We start from the raw sequence: 17,566 nt of genomic DNA on the forward strand, positions 1-17,566 counted from the left end.
TGTCTAATAATTTTCTGCATACAGGTCTTTTGTCTCCTTAGGTAGGTTTATTCCTAGATATTTTGTTCTTTTTGTTGTAGTGGTAAATGGGAGTGTTTTCTTAATTTCAGATTTTTCATCATTAGTGTATAGGAATGCAAGAGATTTCTGTGAATTAATTTTGTATCCTGCTACTTTACCAAATTCATTGATTAGCTCTAGTAGTTTTCTGGTAGCATCTTTAGGATTCTCTATGTATAGTATCATGTCATCTGCAAACAATGACAGCTTTAATTCTTCTTTTCCAATTTGGATTCCTTTTATTTCTTTTTCTTCTCTGATTGCTGTGGCTAAAGCTTCCAAAACTATGTTGAATAAGAATGGTGAGAGTGGGCAACCTTGTCTTGTTCCTGATCTTAGTGGAAATGGTTTCAGTTTTTCAGCATTGAGGACGATGTTGGCTGTGGGTTTGTCATATATGGCCTCTATTATGTTGAGGAAAGTTCCCTCTATGCCTACTTTCTGGAGGGTTTTTATCATAAATGGGTGCTGATCATTAGAGAAATGCAAATCAAAACTACAATGAGATATCATCTCACACTGGTCAGAATGGCCATCAACAAAAATCTACAAACAATAAATGCTGGAGAGGGTGTGGAGAAAAGGGAGCCCTCTTGCACTGCTGGTGGGAATATAAATTGATACAGCCACTATGGAGAACCGTATAGAGGTTCCTTAAAAAACTACAAATAGGACTACCATATGACCCAGCAATCCCACTACTGGGCATATACCCTGAGAAAACCATAATTCAAAAAGAGTCATGTACCAAAATGTTCATTGCAGCTCTATTTACAATAGCCAGGACATGGAAGCAACCTAAGTGTCCATCGACAGATGAATGGATAAAGAAGATGTGGCACATATATACAATGGAATATTACTCAGCCATTTAAAGGAATGAAACTGAGTTATTTGTAGTGAGGTGGATGGACCTAGAGACTGTCATACAGAGTGAAGTAAGTCAGAAAGAGAAAAACAAATACCATATGCTAACACATATATATGGAATCAAAAAAAAGAAAAATGTGGTCAGAAGAACCTAGGGGCAAGACAGGAATAAAGATGCAGACCTACTAGAGAATGGACTTGAGGATACGGGGAGTGGGAAGGGTAAGCTGTGACAAAGTGAGAGAGTGGCATGGACATATATACACCACCAAACGTAAAATAGATAGCTAGTGGGAAGCAGCCACATAACACAGGGAGATCAGCTCGGTGCTTTGTGACCACCTAGAGTGGTGGGATAGGGAGGGTGGAAGGGAGGGAGATGCAAGAGGGAAGAGATATGTGGACATATGTATATGTATAACTGATTCATTTTGTTATAAAGCAGAAACTAACACACCATTGTAAAGTAATTATACTCCAATAAAGATGTTAAAAAAAAAAAGAGGCATTGCTGTGAGATGCTTCACTCTGGACTCCATGTACCAACTCAGATGCAGACAGACAACTGGGGGAAATGCAGAGTCATGCCGTGTGAGCAGCAATGTCTATTCTGCTCGTGAAAAGTAGACTTCCGAACGTGGTGAGATGGGACTGGTAAGAGTGTTGGCAAGACTCCCCATGTGTTCTAGCAGACAAAGCAGAACATTTCTCTGTTCAATCTGTTTGCTTCAAGGAAGAAGGGAACTTATTATGGAGGGCATTCAGGAGATGGCACAGCCGGCATCAATCACTACCCGCCACCCTCGCTCTGCCTCAGCACGGTCAATGGCTTGGCCAGGGTGGCAGCTGATTTCTGTTGCTTAAGTTAGTGTGTTAAGTCATGAGAGTTCAATGCAAGACCAGCTACTGATTACTTTCTTAACAGGATACCCTTCTGGATGCTGGAAAGACTGTTTCTTAAATGTGGCAAGAGATCAAGTAGAAGAACTTCCATCAGAGGAAAAGAAGTTAGGAAATTTGACCAAGGTCACACTGAAAGATGACGTACGTAACCAGGATTCAGCTCAGGTGGCCTCCAGGGTCCACTACAGAATGGAAACCAAGCCACAGACAGATTTAACACTGCGGCTTCTTGAGGAAATGATCTTTCATGTAACTTCCTAACATTCTCATGGACAATATGTTCTTATCAGGGCAATGCATTACCTAAGGATAAGCCAGGTAAATGTTTGCTATTGTCTTATGCTTTCTTATGTATCTAGTAATAGTAATAACACAGTTAACTAAAAAAAGTCCTTTATGGCTGGGAAAAATCTCTATCCTCAGAGATCACTCCAAACAACCTAGGCAGAACCAACATGAGAGGCAGAAATAACAACATTTACTAGCTGAGTGACCTTGGACAAGTAACTTGACAATTACTTTGTTTGTTTTAAGTGGGAAAAAGGACTTAAGTCATAGAGTTGATATATAAGTTAAGAAGACAGGGTAGTAGTCTGAATAATGAACCTGCAAAGATGACCCTGTTCTAATCCCTGGAACCTGTATGTTACCTTACATGGCAAACCCAGAACTCTACAGATGTAATTAAATTAAGGACCTCGAGATGGGGAGATTTTCCTGGATTATCCTTATGGGAGGCAGGAGGGTTAGTGAGAGAGGAGCAAGAAGATGCAAGGGCAGAATCAGAGATTAGACAGGAGGGTTGGAGAGACAGACAGAGAGATCGGAAAATTCTATGCTGCTGAATTTGAGGATGGAAGAAGGGTCTAGGACCCAAGGAATGCAGGCAGGCTCTAGAAGCTTGAAAAGGGAACTAAACAGATTCTCCCCTCAAAGCCTACAGAAGGAGCCCGCCCTGCCAATACCCTGACCAAACTCACGAGACTGATTTTGGACTTCTGGTCTCCAGAACTGTACCATAGTGAATCTGTTCTGTTTTAAGCCACTGCATTTGTGGTCATCTGCTACAACAGCAACAGGAAACTGATAAAACAGTATATGTAAAAGAACTGAATAGACAACCTGGCACGTTATGAGGACTCAGAGAAATATCTGTTCCTTCTTTCTCCTTTTCCCTCATGAAAAGGGACCAAATTTTAGCATCCCAAATCTACAGCAACTCCATCTACACATTACCACGCATCATAAATGATTCATGCAATACATTCGGTAGTGCCCTAATATTACCTGCTATCATATTAGGATAAACATGGGTACATTTATTGTCTACCCAACCATGGACACAAAAGGACCACTTATTTGCTCCATTGAAATCTGAAGAGAAGAAACACACTTTTGCCCGAGAGACCAGAAGCCTACTGGTTCACTAACGGCCCCCATGGTGGGCTACAGATCCAGGAATAACATGGGGTCCACACCTCACTTGACTAGTATTCTCCCTCCACTGAAACACATATTGTGTCATATTCAATCCACAGGATGGCTCCAGAGGAAGGTAGACCATATAAAGGTTCTTTGAATTACATTACTTTCAAACAAAGACAACATATAAATTGAAGAGTGTTTATTTTCTTTCTATAAAAAAAGCAAATCCAGTTTGCAGTCCTACAGAGGCAACATTTATTTCAACTGCCCAGGCAGTTAAGAGAAAGGGTTCCTGTTTTGCTCTGAATCCAGCTCTCATCAATTCTTGAGAGTCTATTACACACTCCAAGGAGAAACACCTGCTTGATAAAGAGCCTCTATGGCACTGACATGGTGCACAAGAAATGGCTTTTACTGCACGATGTGAAACTTAAGACAAAACTCACCATTTTCAGGCCCCAAAGGTGGCCTCAAGGCTAATGCGATGCATTAGTTTTCCCAGTTAGTAAAAAAATATATATATATGATTTTTAGTGTTTATCCATGAGGGCACTTTTAGGGCAAGAATACAACTCTGAGAAAATCTCTGCTAACATTTTTCATTCCCTTCTCTCTCCAAATCTTATAGCACAAATACTACTTTATTCAAACATGATTTTTAATCTCAAGAAATTCATCTCATTTGCATCTAGGAAAAATAGCACAAAATTTGAAGAAAAGAAAGTACAGAGTTGAGCAATTTTGAAAAGATTTCAGAATCCCTAGCCACTTCCCAGTAATATCAACTATTTGTAGACCCCAGGGCGGTTGCAGAAGGGACAGCTTCCTGGGCTCACAGGACATTTGCCTTCCTCCCCAAGGATTAAGGACGACAGGGGGCTGAAGCTGTGAAAGAGGCCCAGTAACTATGCAAGACGGCAGCCCTCAGTCTCTGGGAGTGTCAACTCACTCTGCGGCAACTGCAGATATAACATTAAAATGGATGGTATAGATTTTAACCAAATGGTGGCTGAAACAAATCATTTTGTAGCTGCTCAGCACACACCCCTACCCTGAATGAAGCCCTTTGAAGGACACTATTGTTTGTCCTAGTGACTGTGGATAAAGCAAAAATGGTTTGTGGTATATTCAATATCTCGTAATAACCTACAATGGAAAAGAATCTGAAAAAGTATTACATATATATATCTGAATCTTTGCTGTACATCTGTATATCTGAAACACCTATATATATAGATATATAGAGATATGGATATATAGAGAACATGCATAGAATATATATATAATATATAACATACATAAAACATATATAGGTATCTATATAGATATATATAAAAATAGCTATAAATATCTGAACCATTTTTCTGTACATCAGAAACTAACACAACATTGTAAATCAACTATACTTCAATATTTTTTTTTTAAAACTGGTTTGTGGTGACGGGTGGAGAGGAAGTGGCATGTGGAATCCTTGCACCTTAATTTGGTTTGTGGCCACACCAGGCCTTATGGTCTCTGAGACTGCTCCTCTGTGTGAAGGACACCTAGATTGCCACTGGCCAATTTTTATTTTTTTCCTTAAATCTGTACGATCACACCTTACTGATTTTATTAACTATGGAAAATTTTCATTCCCATTTAATTACACGCTGGTCTAAAAAAAAAAACTATAAACATTTATTCTATTCTAGAAACATATTTTCCAAAATCCGAACAAGAAAACTACTACATTACAGGCCCAAGACCCTGAGAGCTGACTCCCAAGTTTGGTAGCAAAATACATGTGTGGTGTCCAATTATATTTTATTAAATATCTTTAGTATAAGTTCTTTGTCTTCAAAGTGTCCCTTTTCTCTTTCCTTATTTTAAAAAGGATCATTGGCTCCTTTTCATAAACTTGTAAGTGGACGCCCTTATAATACCTCCCACGATGGTCCCATAAAGTCTGTAGCACGAGGTATGCCTCACTGGTCTAGTTCTGGAGCCACGTAAGGTCAAAGCATGGCCCTTCCTGACCACTTGGATGACACCTGGTCCTGGTTGCTCAAGGTCTCTTCAGGGCAGGAAGCAGTGCAGACCAGGTCAGCAGTCTGACTTACCACTCTATCAAATCTGTACTATAAACATTAGGTTATATAAACCCTCAACTTGGAATTTCAGGTCTTCCTGACCTTGGTGCAAGTGATGGAAAAGAAAGTTAAATATGACTGCCAGGACCAACCTGATCCAGTCACTGCTGTTTGAAAAAGGATACCATCTCTCCCAAAACATCTGAACTCTGTAGAGGGAACAATCGTGAACACTAAGTGCTGTGTGCTGAATCTATGGACTTTTCTAGAACCCAGATTTGAACTATTACTGAACATGGATAAATGTACAGTATATGAAGATATACCAGTTAACAGACCCACGTCAACAACTGTCTATTTCTCTTAATGTGGAACACAGAGTTTGATATACATAGGGAGCAAAGAATTAAACATTAATATCTGAATACTTTTGCTACTCATGTTGTAACACAAAATTTTTTTAAAAAACGAACTGGGAGATTTGCTAATACCAGTGGGAAAGCAGTATTTACAGCCACATTGCAGTACCTTGAATCATGCCTGCCACAAACTAGATTCTCAGTCAATATTTGTTGAATGACAAACAGACCTCCCTGTTTTCAAAAAGGAATCCAATTACTATTCATAGGTCCATACACAAATAAAAGTCTAGTGTCAATATTTAAAGGATTTATTTTGCTCACCACCATAATACATTTTGATGAACTTATATAAAATGGACTAACTCGATACAATTTAACAAATAATAATAACACATCTTCTATGTGCCAAATACTGATGAATGTGCTCAGAGAGGGGTTCACAGAAAGTCATGCCAACCATCACCTTTATAGATGGAAACTGGGTTCCTGTGGAAATACACAAACCCAAGTAAAAAAAAAAACAACAAAACTATTCATATGGATATTCCACCATGACCTGAAGTTAAGCATGTCAAGATCAGGACCCCTTCCTGGTTTCCCCTCCAAAGCATATCTGCTTCACCAGCTTGCCACCATCCTGGATGAGACCACATGGATCCTAGATGGCTTTGCTTCCCACATCTCCTACTATCTCCACTTCCTATTTTGCAGTGCCTCATCAGAGCCTATGTATTTCCCTGATGTACGTTTCCATGCAACACCCACATCGAACACTGCAGGACAGCCCTCGACACTATAACAACTAGTTCCCTACCAGACCTTCCCTCCCAACTCCAATCACCTCCCTCAAGGATGAGCTCAATCACTCCATCCCACTTCATCATTTCGTCCCATCCCACCACAGGTGGAAAACAGGCCCTATACGAAGTGCTATTGAGGACACAGGCAGATTTCAGGTGGGGCACACTCTTGCCACAGAGAAATATGCTTTCACCCAAAATGAGTGTCTTAATAAAGTGTCACTGTAATAATAATCATTATCATTATTATCTGAATGGTGGTTGATGTGGCTGTCAGCACGTGGGTGATCCTGGGGTTGCTGGGTCTGAGTCTGACGATGCCATCTCTGCTTGTTGGTTCATGATTCAATCTACCCAGCACACCTCCTGAGGCTGGGCAGGCAGGGCAACCAGATAGCTACTCTGGTTTCCTTCTGATGCCCGTGAGCAGATGAACTGCACACTCGACATTAGCAGTGACAACATCATTTCAACAATGTCTCAAATAACGTGGACGTAAGATTGAACATGCATTTTACCTGCTGACGCTTTTCAAATTCCAACTTGATCCGGGACTTGATGCAATTGCAAGTGTCCTGATACGTCTGCTGCAGAGCGAGTTCCATGAGGTGCTTATGGTACGCCCCGGCCAGGTTCCCGCAGATGAAGATGATCACGTTGGCCAGGATCTAAGGACACAAAGAGCCACTCAATAGGGCGACCGTTTATCATTCGAGAACAGAACAACACAATGCACGTGAGCAGCAGTCTTCAAAGAGATGACTCTGCCTGAGGTTCATTTTATTTCTGTTCACGAACTAACATTTTTATTTACTTAACAGAAAAGGATTCCACCCCCTTCTTGGATCCGTGCCCTCTGACAGGTCACTTTGCTGCCCCTCCCTTGTCTCTGGGCTCAGCCATGTGACTCGCTACAGCTAATGCAATGTGGGTGGGAGTAATCGAGTGCCAGATCCAGCCCAGGTTTAGAAGGCCTGGTGTGTCCTGGGTGACACTCTTGTGTCTCATCAGGAAAAGACTAGCCCGCTGGTCCCGGGAAGATGAGAAACTCATGGAACAGAGACACTCAGCCAACCCATAGTCCACTATCGAGGCCACTGGGATTTCATGGTTGTCATACAGCATTACTGTGGTACTTGATGATACAGGCTGTATTCACTGAGCCTGGAGAAGTTATATTCCCCATTATTTACTGTTTATATAGGAATATAGGAACCTTTCAAACCATGTAACTTGTTGCTGTATTCATGATAAAAACCGTTCATGTTCACAAAAATTTGTGGTGGGAGGGGAGAGAAAAATATATAAAGAAAAACTACAAAGAACCTATAATTGTCCTGCCCACGAAGAACTTGGTGCCATATTTTCTTTTGTCAAGACCGTTACCTTGTTCCAAAGGAACCAAGTTCATTCTGAATGCAGAGTTTTGCTTTGCTTTTTTAAGTTAACATTTAATCTGATTTTTTTCAGATCATGAAAATTCTGTAGAAACACGATTTTGAATGCTTAGATAATATTCAGTTCTATGACGATATCATAACTTAGTTATGTCTATACTATCTTTATTCATTCTTTATTAATAAAGAATACTTTATTACTTAATTAATATTCTTTGCATTTGCTTTACGCTACAGTGGTCAACCTCGTGTCCCAAGCTTTGGCCTCATATTTAATCATTTCTCAGGCTCAATTAGCAAAATACACTGAGTTGAAAGCCTTGAATATTTTAAAGTTCTTGATACATATGGCAAAATTGCTCCGAGAAAATGTTCCACTGATACTCTCACCATCAGTGTATGACCATGGTCTTTTCAAGGCCCACTATTAACACAGAGCAAGTGGTAAAAACTAAATAAAACTGAGGATCATGTGTTCAGGGCTAGACCTGCACAGGTCTGGCAGGGCATGCACGGTCACACCTGCAGAGAATGTCCCTCCGCTCTCACCCCCCTCCACATGACCCTTCCTCTCACCAAACGGGCACTCATCCCTTCAACAACAAAGGCAGAGCGTCTGTGTCCAAAAGCTCTGTGCTCCTTGCTAAGGGTCTCCCACTGACACAGGTCAGCTTAACACATCAGTCAACTGACACGGGCAGCATGCATGCCAGGACTCAAACACTCTTGGGGGAATTTTTATTCCTAAGCCTTCAAGGTTCCCATGACAGGACTTCACAGAGAACCATGCCATCCTCCCTCTGCACAGTGTAGTACTCCCGATGATTAAAATATTAGCTCTGTGCATTGCTGAGTGCGTGCATGTGTGTGTGTGTGTGACATGCATCTGTGTGTGATTTGCATATGATACATGCATGATACGTGTGTACATAATATGCATGTAAGATTTCTGTGATGTGTATGGTGTGTGTGATTTGTATATGTGATATATCCACGTGACACGTGTCTCTCTCTGAGTGATTCATGCATGATGTATGTATGTGGTACACATGTGTACCTGGTATGTGAATGATATGTGTAATGGATGTGTGCATGTCGTATGTAATTTATATATGGGATAAACGTGTGGTTTGGGGTAGTGTGTGTGGTGTGTGTACATCATGTGCACACGTGACACATGCATGTGCTCTGTGTGTGCCTCAGCACAGAACAGGGGAGCAGTGTGCTCATCTTCGGTGTTGCTCCCAAGCATTTCTAGTTGCACAGGCTCTGTTCCTTCCCACTGCCATCCTTTCCCACATCACCCCCGTGGATGTCAGTCCTTCGAGGATGTGGGAAAGCTCGTGAACTTCCTGGCTTCCTGCCTGAGCACAGGTCATTTCAGAGCCGGGCCCAGGGGTGCACTGTTAATTTAGTCCTGTCATATCTTGCTTCTGCAAAATGACCATCTGCTTCACTAAAGATTCTTCAGACCTTGACATTGTTGAGTTTGCTTTGAGGAACAGTGACCCAAAGAATGCAGGAACCAGAAGTGCCAACACAAACCAGACTGCCCGGAATTAGAAAGCACCAACTCTTTCCTTATTAGGTGCAGCTGAAATAATAACAAAAATAACTGTGATTATCTATAAGAGCTTCTTCTTTTTCTCCTTAAAAATGCCTTCAAACAAAGACGCAAACATTTTAGGAACTCAGTTCCTCCAAAATAAGAACCAAATGTAAGCAAGGGAACTGAATAAAGCCATCCCCTGTCCCCTGGCCTCCCTCAGCAGGGAGTACGAAAGGGGCATCTCTATTACAACACTGCCTGCCTGACCCAGTGCCCTGGCAACTTTGCAATGTCATGGGATGGAAGGAAAAGCCTTCTTTCGCTTACTCATTCATCCATTCATCCATTTGGTCAATGGATGCTGCATTGCTTCCAACAACATGTAATTCGAACCCTCCCTGTCTATAGATAATTAGAAAGAATGCATTTATAGATTTTTATTTGGATATGTAAAGGAAATGCTTAAGAAATAAACAGCTAAGAGTTTTAATGCCAAGTTGTTATGGTCTTTCTCTTCTGGTGGAAAATTTAATCAAATTACAAGCATTTTTCTGATCCCTGCTTTCATCCTAAAATACCATATTCTAAGGTTAATAGAATTAGTCCTGGTATTTTAATAACTACACATATTTACATATGTGATTGATATCCTAAGCATTTTTCCATCAAAAAGGCACATTCATATAATGACTCTATAAAACCTAGGGCACAAGGAAGTGATACGGTTAAGGTTTTCTTTTCAAACATAATATCACAGCATTTTACTTCCTAGAAGACTGTTTAACACACAATAAAACACACAATAAAAAATCCTATTTTCACAATGTTGGATTTATTTTATAACATCATACTGTCTTGATGTCTTCTTTTATCTCGTTGCTTCATTTAGCTACTCTCACATCTGTCAGAAAATAGGAGAAGAAACTTAGCTTCCCAAGAGATGTCTTGGAAGAAAATAAATTGTTTAAGGTAATAACAGCAGCCAAGGTTCACCATGAAGTTTCAAATTAGGCCTTAAGATCAAGCTTGACCCACGATCCAGAATCTGTGCAAACCGGACTCTGCCCAGTTGTCACAGAAGCCTGGTTGTCTCCACCACTTTCCATTTCCCCAACTTCACTTGATGTGAGGGTGGGAAGATTGGTCAACACTTGTCAGTGATTCTCAGGAGATGCATAAATAATCAGTCCTGTGCTGGGGGGAAGGCCGGTACCCACCAGCAAACTCTGATTCTGCTTCTTTCACAGCCATCACCTTGCCTTTCCAAACACACCTTGTTTCATCCTTGCAAGAGTCCAGAAAGTAAAACAGCCAGGAAGATGGACATTTTTGTTATTTCATTTTATAGGCAAAGAAACAAAAGTCTACAAAATTAAGAGACTGGAGGGCAGGGCTCCACCAGGCTCTCAGGATTACCCCATACCAACCCACATGGCCCTGATTCACATGGGCCAGGGCACATTGGTCTAGCACAATCCCACCCTCTACTTGGGCGTGGGGAAAGTATTTCTGAAGAATTTCTAAAGAGACATGTGTAAGCTTTGAAGCAGCTAACATCATCTTCCTTTACAAAGCATTTGTATTTGATGCTATAAAGTGCCTTCATCATTTAAAGTTCTTTTAAGTGGCTGCAGTTTGGAGACCACACGTCCATGGAGCATTTAACTATGATGCTGGTGCATCGACGTACATTCAGAGGAAAGTAACAGGACGTGAGGCCGTTCCTAACGGGATCACATGACCAAGGGCAACTGACCCGAGCAGGGTTATTTCACCCGGGAAAAGGACATTTAAGGATGTGAGCTCACTGTCTTCAAACAGTTGAGAAATTATCACGAGGATTAGGTGACCACTCAGGTCCTCTGTGACTCTTTTAAAGAGTTTTAAAATTGTTCAGTACTCCCATTCTTAACCTCAGGTTAGGGGTTGCCGATTACAATGTCCACAGAGGTCAGCAGGCAGCACACATGCAAGCTGAGGGTGGGGTGAGGCTCCTGGTAACAGATGAAGCCCCATCACTCAATACCATGATTTCTCTGTGAGCTCACTGCACAGGGCTGGAGGAAAAAGGACAGTACAGCATTTAAAACAGGTCCTCAGCTTAAAACAAAGCAGATCATAAATATGCAAAAACACCAATTATAAGTCAAAGGATAAAAGGGATTATAAGAACTTGATGAACCGAGCTGCAAATGAATATTCAGCAAGCTCACTGCATCTCATAAGCATCAAATTTGGCTTAAATAAAACAATGCTCTTGCTTGGGAGAGAAAATGATCAAGGTAGAATTTTCCTTAACTGAGCTCTCAAACATGGCTACAGAGAAGCACAGTTCCATCTCCTCAGCATTCCTGCAACCCCCAAAGAATTAAGTTTGCTATATGCCCTGGCCTCAGGATTTCTGTTTTTTATCAGCCTTTTAGTATAGACCAGAAACACTGTGCTTTGGCTATAACATCTAATGATCCTCAGGTCACATGCTGGAATCTTCTTCTAATTTAAAATCCCTCCAGATAAGGAGTGGAGTCAGAAAATATTATGGGCTGAATGTCATGTCCTTCCCAGATGTATATACTGAAGGCTTAACTCCCAATATGATGGTATTAGAGGTGGGACCCTTGGGAGATAATCAGGTTTAGATAAGGTCATGAAGGTCCGGTCCCCATGATGAAATTAGTGTCCTTATAAGGAAAGGAAGAGACTCTCTCTGTCTCTCTCTGTCTCTCTGTATCTGTCTGTCTCTCTTCCTCTCTCTGCCATGTGAGAAGGGGTGTCTGCCAGGAAGAGGGCCCTCACCAGAACAGAATCATCAGCACCTTGATCTCAGCCTTCCCAGCCTCCAGGGATGTGAGAAATAAGTATCTCCTGTTTGCACCACCCAGCCTGGGGTGTTTTGTTATGACAGCGTGAGCTAAGACAGAAAGTTATGAAGAAAATTGAAAAACCAACCACCTCAACAATGGGTGTTATTAGCGTTTTGGTTGGTTAGACTGGAATTGAAAATTGGGAGTCAAATGCAATTTGATTTCCTATGGAAATGGCCACTAGAAATAGTACTGTTGGTTGTGATTATTATTTTCATTATTCTCTTTTATATTAGAGCTGTTATTATTAGGTCTTTTTGAATAGCATACATTATGCTATTTTTCCAGCTATATTTGGGCTAAAGGGCTAAAGAATCTTACACTTAGGGTTCAAGTTTGGTATCACAGCTAGATAAAATTTCAGGGAGGAGTTTGAGAGTCATTTGCTTCTCTCAGGAGTGTTCCACCAGCTCATCACAGGCCAGTGGAAAGAGATGGGCCTAGAAGATACTCAAGATCTTGATAGAAAGTTCCTCTCACAAATTAAGTCATTGAGAACACATCTTCCCTAGAAGGGAAAGCTGGCTTCACCCTGCAGAAACCCAGACTTGTACATCTCAGCTCAGGGATTACAAATTTGAAACTGATGGGGAGAAAGCTGGCTTGATTAATAGTTTAGAATAACAAAAAGGAGACAAAACATAGAGTTTCCAATATTCAGAACTCAGTGGAAGAAGAATGCACAAGCCTCCCTCCACCAAGATCCATAGGTCACTCTGCTTTCCACAGAGGAGTGCACCGTCACACGTTTGTTCTCTCATCCAGGCTCTCTCTGATTTCAAGCACGTGGAAGAATCTTAGCTTTCAGGGTTTAGTTCCTCTCCACCACAGGAGCGAGAAGAGCAAACAAATAAGCTGTATGGAAAGGAGGGAGCTGCTAACTCCAGAACTCATAGCCCACTTCTCCTGTGGCCAAAATGGGACCAGTCATTTCCTTTTTGTTGTTAACTTACTCTGCAGGCCATTTCTGTAAAACAACACCAGCAGACACTCTTCTCCCCACTCTCTTTGTTTCACAGAGCTCCAAGCCCAATTGGGAGTTTACCTGTGATTACAAAGGACTTTTATTAGAGTTAGTCTCCATCTGTTCCAAACTGTCTCCTGCCCTTCTGCTGGCACAGTGACGTCTGAATGATTACATTTGACATTCTGTCAACCAATCGATGATTAACTGAACTTTACATCTTTACTAGTACCCAACAGAAGCCACTGTCTCCTTGGTCTTTGTGAGTCCACATAGTTGAATGAAAGTTAATTATTCCAAAGAGGCTCCACTCTTTCAGAAACCCAGGGGACGAAGCAGTGCTGGATTGTCCAATGAGCTTAATAAATGCTGGTTTCTGGGTATTCCTGAAACTTCTCTCCCATATATAATGACATATGCACAATAGGAGAACACTTCTAAGTGCTGTGTCTCAGTGTGTTTCAAAAACTTTAGAAACATATAATTATATACTAATTAAAACTCAAATTTTATTCACCTTGAATCAGCTCACCTAAGGATCTGCACTAAGCAATACAAAATTTGCCTAATTCTGGTGATTTCAGTGGACTTACAAGTGAAAAAAAAAGATACTTGAGCACACTTTAGACTTTAATTTAGACAGATAATCTCTCTAATTAATCTGGTTCAATGAAATTTAGCTTCGTTTAAACACTATACACAATTATCTTCACTTATCACTGCTTTATAGGTGACACATTTGATCCATATTTAAAAAGTTGAGGCAACAGGTGTTCAGATTCAGTCAACAAACATGACCAAGGCTATCAGACACTCCAACCTGTGCAGCTTAGTTTAAGATGAAATGGTACACCATTTCATGTGAGATAAATATGTCTCTTCAACCAACAGCACGCAAGAAGGGACGCACATCTTTTATGGGTACTCGGGGTACATTTGCATGGCTACCCCATTGGCAACTTGCATTATGACCTACTTGTGACCCCATTTATAACCTACACAATAGTAGATAAATTAGAATTAAGCAAACCAAGCACAATATACCCAGCCAATTATGACTGAAGAAGAGGACACCTTATGAAGTTGAATGGAACTAAATGTAGATATCAAATGTAACATGATAACAGAGGGACAAGTTTGCTGAGGGCAATAACACCACAGGGATAGCACAGCCAATCCTGGGTATGAACTTAAACATGACATTAGCAAGTGCATTCACACAGAAGTGATAGATTGCAAAGTCCTGTGCAGTCACAGACTCCGAATACAGGAGAAAAAACAATGAATGCTGTGACCCTCAAGGTCTACCCTGGAATTGCCCTTTTTAATCAGACCAAAAGATATTCCATAAAGTCATGCTGTGATTAAAAAAGATAAATAACTGCTTGGCTGTATAACTGAAACCTTCTGCAAATTGGAAAACAAAGAAATTTCCTATTACAAACTAAACTAGATGTTTCATTAATGATACTAATTAGGGGAGGGGATGGCTGGCAGCAGCTTTCCTTTTAACAGGATAAAAGGCTGAAATGCACTTAAAAGTAGTGTCTCCCCGGAGGGTGCTCCTGGGTTTCCTCACCACCTTCTTTCTTCTCCTGCTGAGGGTTTTCCTGAGGAGTGGGTCTTGGAGGAAGCAAAGAGATTTATACCGTTGACACCAGACTCTGACTTCTGAGCAATTTCAACCAGAGAATATATTGGGCTGGCCAAAAAGTTCGTTCGGGTTTTTGTATGCTGCTACAGAAAAACCTGAACAAACTTTCGGGCCAATGCAGTACATTAGTTCCACCCAAATCACCAAGAGGCATCTCATGCTCTCTCACAGGGCCACGACCAAGCAGCTCTTCCCAGTCAGCACCATTCCAGGACCCTAATCAAAAGGAATGGGTTTTGCTAAACCCGTGTGTGCGCTAATCTCCTTGGGCTGCAGGGACAAAATACCACAGACTCAGTGGCTTAAACAATAGAAATTTTTGTTTCTTTGTTTACAGTGGTGGAAGCTGGACGTCCAAGATCAAGGTGTCAGCAGGGTTATTTTCCCCTAAGACTTCTCACCTGGCTTGTAGATGACCACCTTCCAGCTGTTTCCTCACATGGCCTTTTCTCTATGCAAGCCTGTGTGCCCCTGGGGTCTCTCTGTGCGTCCTAATCTCTTTTTCTTAGAAGAACACCACCCTAATGGCCTCATCTTAGCTCAGTCACCTCTCCAAATGCCCTGTCTCTAAATACAAACACATTCTGTGGTACTCAAGGTTGGGCTTCAACATTACTCTCTTAACTTTCATATAGAACACAGAGCAGTGCTAATTATATTTATCATGTTATACACTGCATCCCCAATACTTATTTACTTTATAACTGGAAGTTTGTACCTTTTGACTACCCCTCACTCAATTCTCCCACCTCCAACATACTACTGAGGGTTTTTTTTCTATTTTTTTAATTGAAGTATTCTTGATTTATGATGTTGTACTAATTTCTGCTGTACAAAGGACTCAGTTATACACATATATACATTCTTTTTTTATATTCTTTTCCATTATGGTTTATCCCAGGAGATTGGATATAGTTCCCTGTGTCTTTAAAACTATTGAGTTTTAAAGACAGATTATTTATAAATTACCAGAAAATTCACTTAAAGGTTAACCCTGCATTCCTTAGAAATTTGGGGCTGGTAGCTCTTTTGCAGAAATGCCACATACTGCTGATGGTTTAATACAAACTAAGACATTCATTACATCACTTCATTTGTTCAAAAAACATTTATTGAGCATTTGTTTATAATCAACTAAATGTTATATTCTCCCCACCCAAGAAATCAACCTCACTGACAAAAATGTAATAAAACAGACCAATAATAAATGTCAACAAAGCAAGCAAACAAAGGCAGGTGATGCAAAGCAGGCTTCTAGGAGCTGCACAGGTGAGATTTCAGAGGGATGGCTGTGATCGTCCTACCGTTAGGGTTGCCCATTAGCGGGACGTCTTTATGAGACTTATGGATGCCTGTGGTTGAAGGAAAACTGCTGATAAACTGAGCATGCATCGCATACATCCTCCAACATTACTATAAACTCTTACTTGCAAAAAGTAAAACCAATAATGCAGAGGTTCCAAAATGTTCTTGTTTCACAATGCCCGTAGTGTCTTATTAATATTTTCATAGCATTCCTAGGCCAAAGGAGATATCTAACAGTCTTGTTTATTAAGTAGTAAGGTCTGAACTGCTTAAGTATTATGCCCTAACAGCTTAGGAGTTGTTGGAAGAGAAATCCAACATATATATTGAAATAAAATCTTATAATTTTATTTCATTCTTAAGTAGCCACTTACTATGTGACTTACTATGGGCCCTCAGTAGTCAGTGTGTCTGTTGAGCATTGCATCTGCACAAACACTAGCCTCGGATTCAACACCGCCATTCACATTTCCTATTCTGTCTTGATTTCCCCAGGCCACTGTTCTTTTTCTCCGTCACATAGGCCACTGTTCTTTTTCTCCGTCACATATGCCAAAAACCCAGCTTGACAACAAAAGGAATGCAGTGTCACCTAAAGTTGAAACCATCAACTACCTTGAGTTGATTTCCACAGTGACAGATGTCCAGTGTTGCTAGGTTCCCCTTGAAATTTTAAAATATCCTGGGATGCCCTGGTGGTGCCTTAACACATGGTTTGGAAAGCACATCACTAATGACATACGATTTCAACATCAATAACAAAAATATATTAACTAATTAGGTAGAATAAAAAGAGTTATTAAACTCATGATGGGTCTGCTACCTATTTTCTCCTTAATCGACTCTGAGAAGACACACGTGATTTGACAAAAAATATATGAGACTTCATATGTGGAATCTAATTTTTTTAAAAAATAATACTAATAAACTTATTTACAAAACAGAAACAGACTTACAGATATCGAAAACAAACTTATGGTTACCAAAGGGGAAACATGGGGGGAAGGGATAAATCAGGAGCTTGGGATTAACAGACACACACTATTATATATGAGACAGATAATCAGCAAAGACCTACTGTATAGCACAGGGAACTCCACTCGATAATCTGTGATAACCTATATGAGAAAAGAATCTGAAAAAGAATGAATACACGTATATGCATAACTGAGTCACTTTGCTGTACACCTGAAACTAACACAGCATTGCAAATCATCTACACTCCAATAAAATTGAGTATATATATGTATGTGTGTATATATATATATATATGACTTGTTGGCAGTTTACACAGAGGTGTCTGTTTCTCCCAAGTAAAAAGTATTATTGTGCAGATTGTTGGAA

At 40.5% G+C, this 17,566-nt stretch overlaps 1 protein-coding gene across 1 annotated transcript in view; it reads right to left on the minus strand.

Annotated features, from left to right (window-relative positions):
• Positions 1–17,566, minus strand: part of ADCY2 (adenylate cyclase 2) — a gene marked incomplete at both ends in the record, with an annotated part of 432,098 nt that overhangs the window by 213,630 nt on the left and 200,902 nt on the right. Inside the window, one exon of the mRNA XM_082836187.1 lies at positions 7,008–7,157. Coding sequence (XP_082692313.1) covers positions 7,008–7,157 — 150 coding nt within the window. The remainder of the gene's footprint in view (positions 1–7,007; positions 7,158–17,566) is intronic.

The sequence above is a fragment of the Leucopleurus acutus genome (assembly GCF_964270905.1).
Source record: "Leucopleurus acutus genome assembly, chromosome: 3".
NCBI lineage: Eukaryota > Metazoa > Chordata > Mammalia > Artiodactyla > Delphinidae > Leucopleurus > Leucopleurus acutus.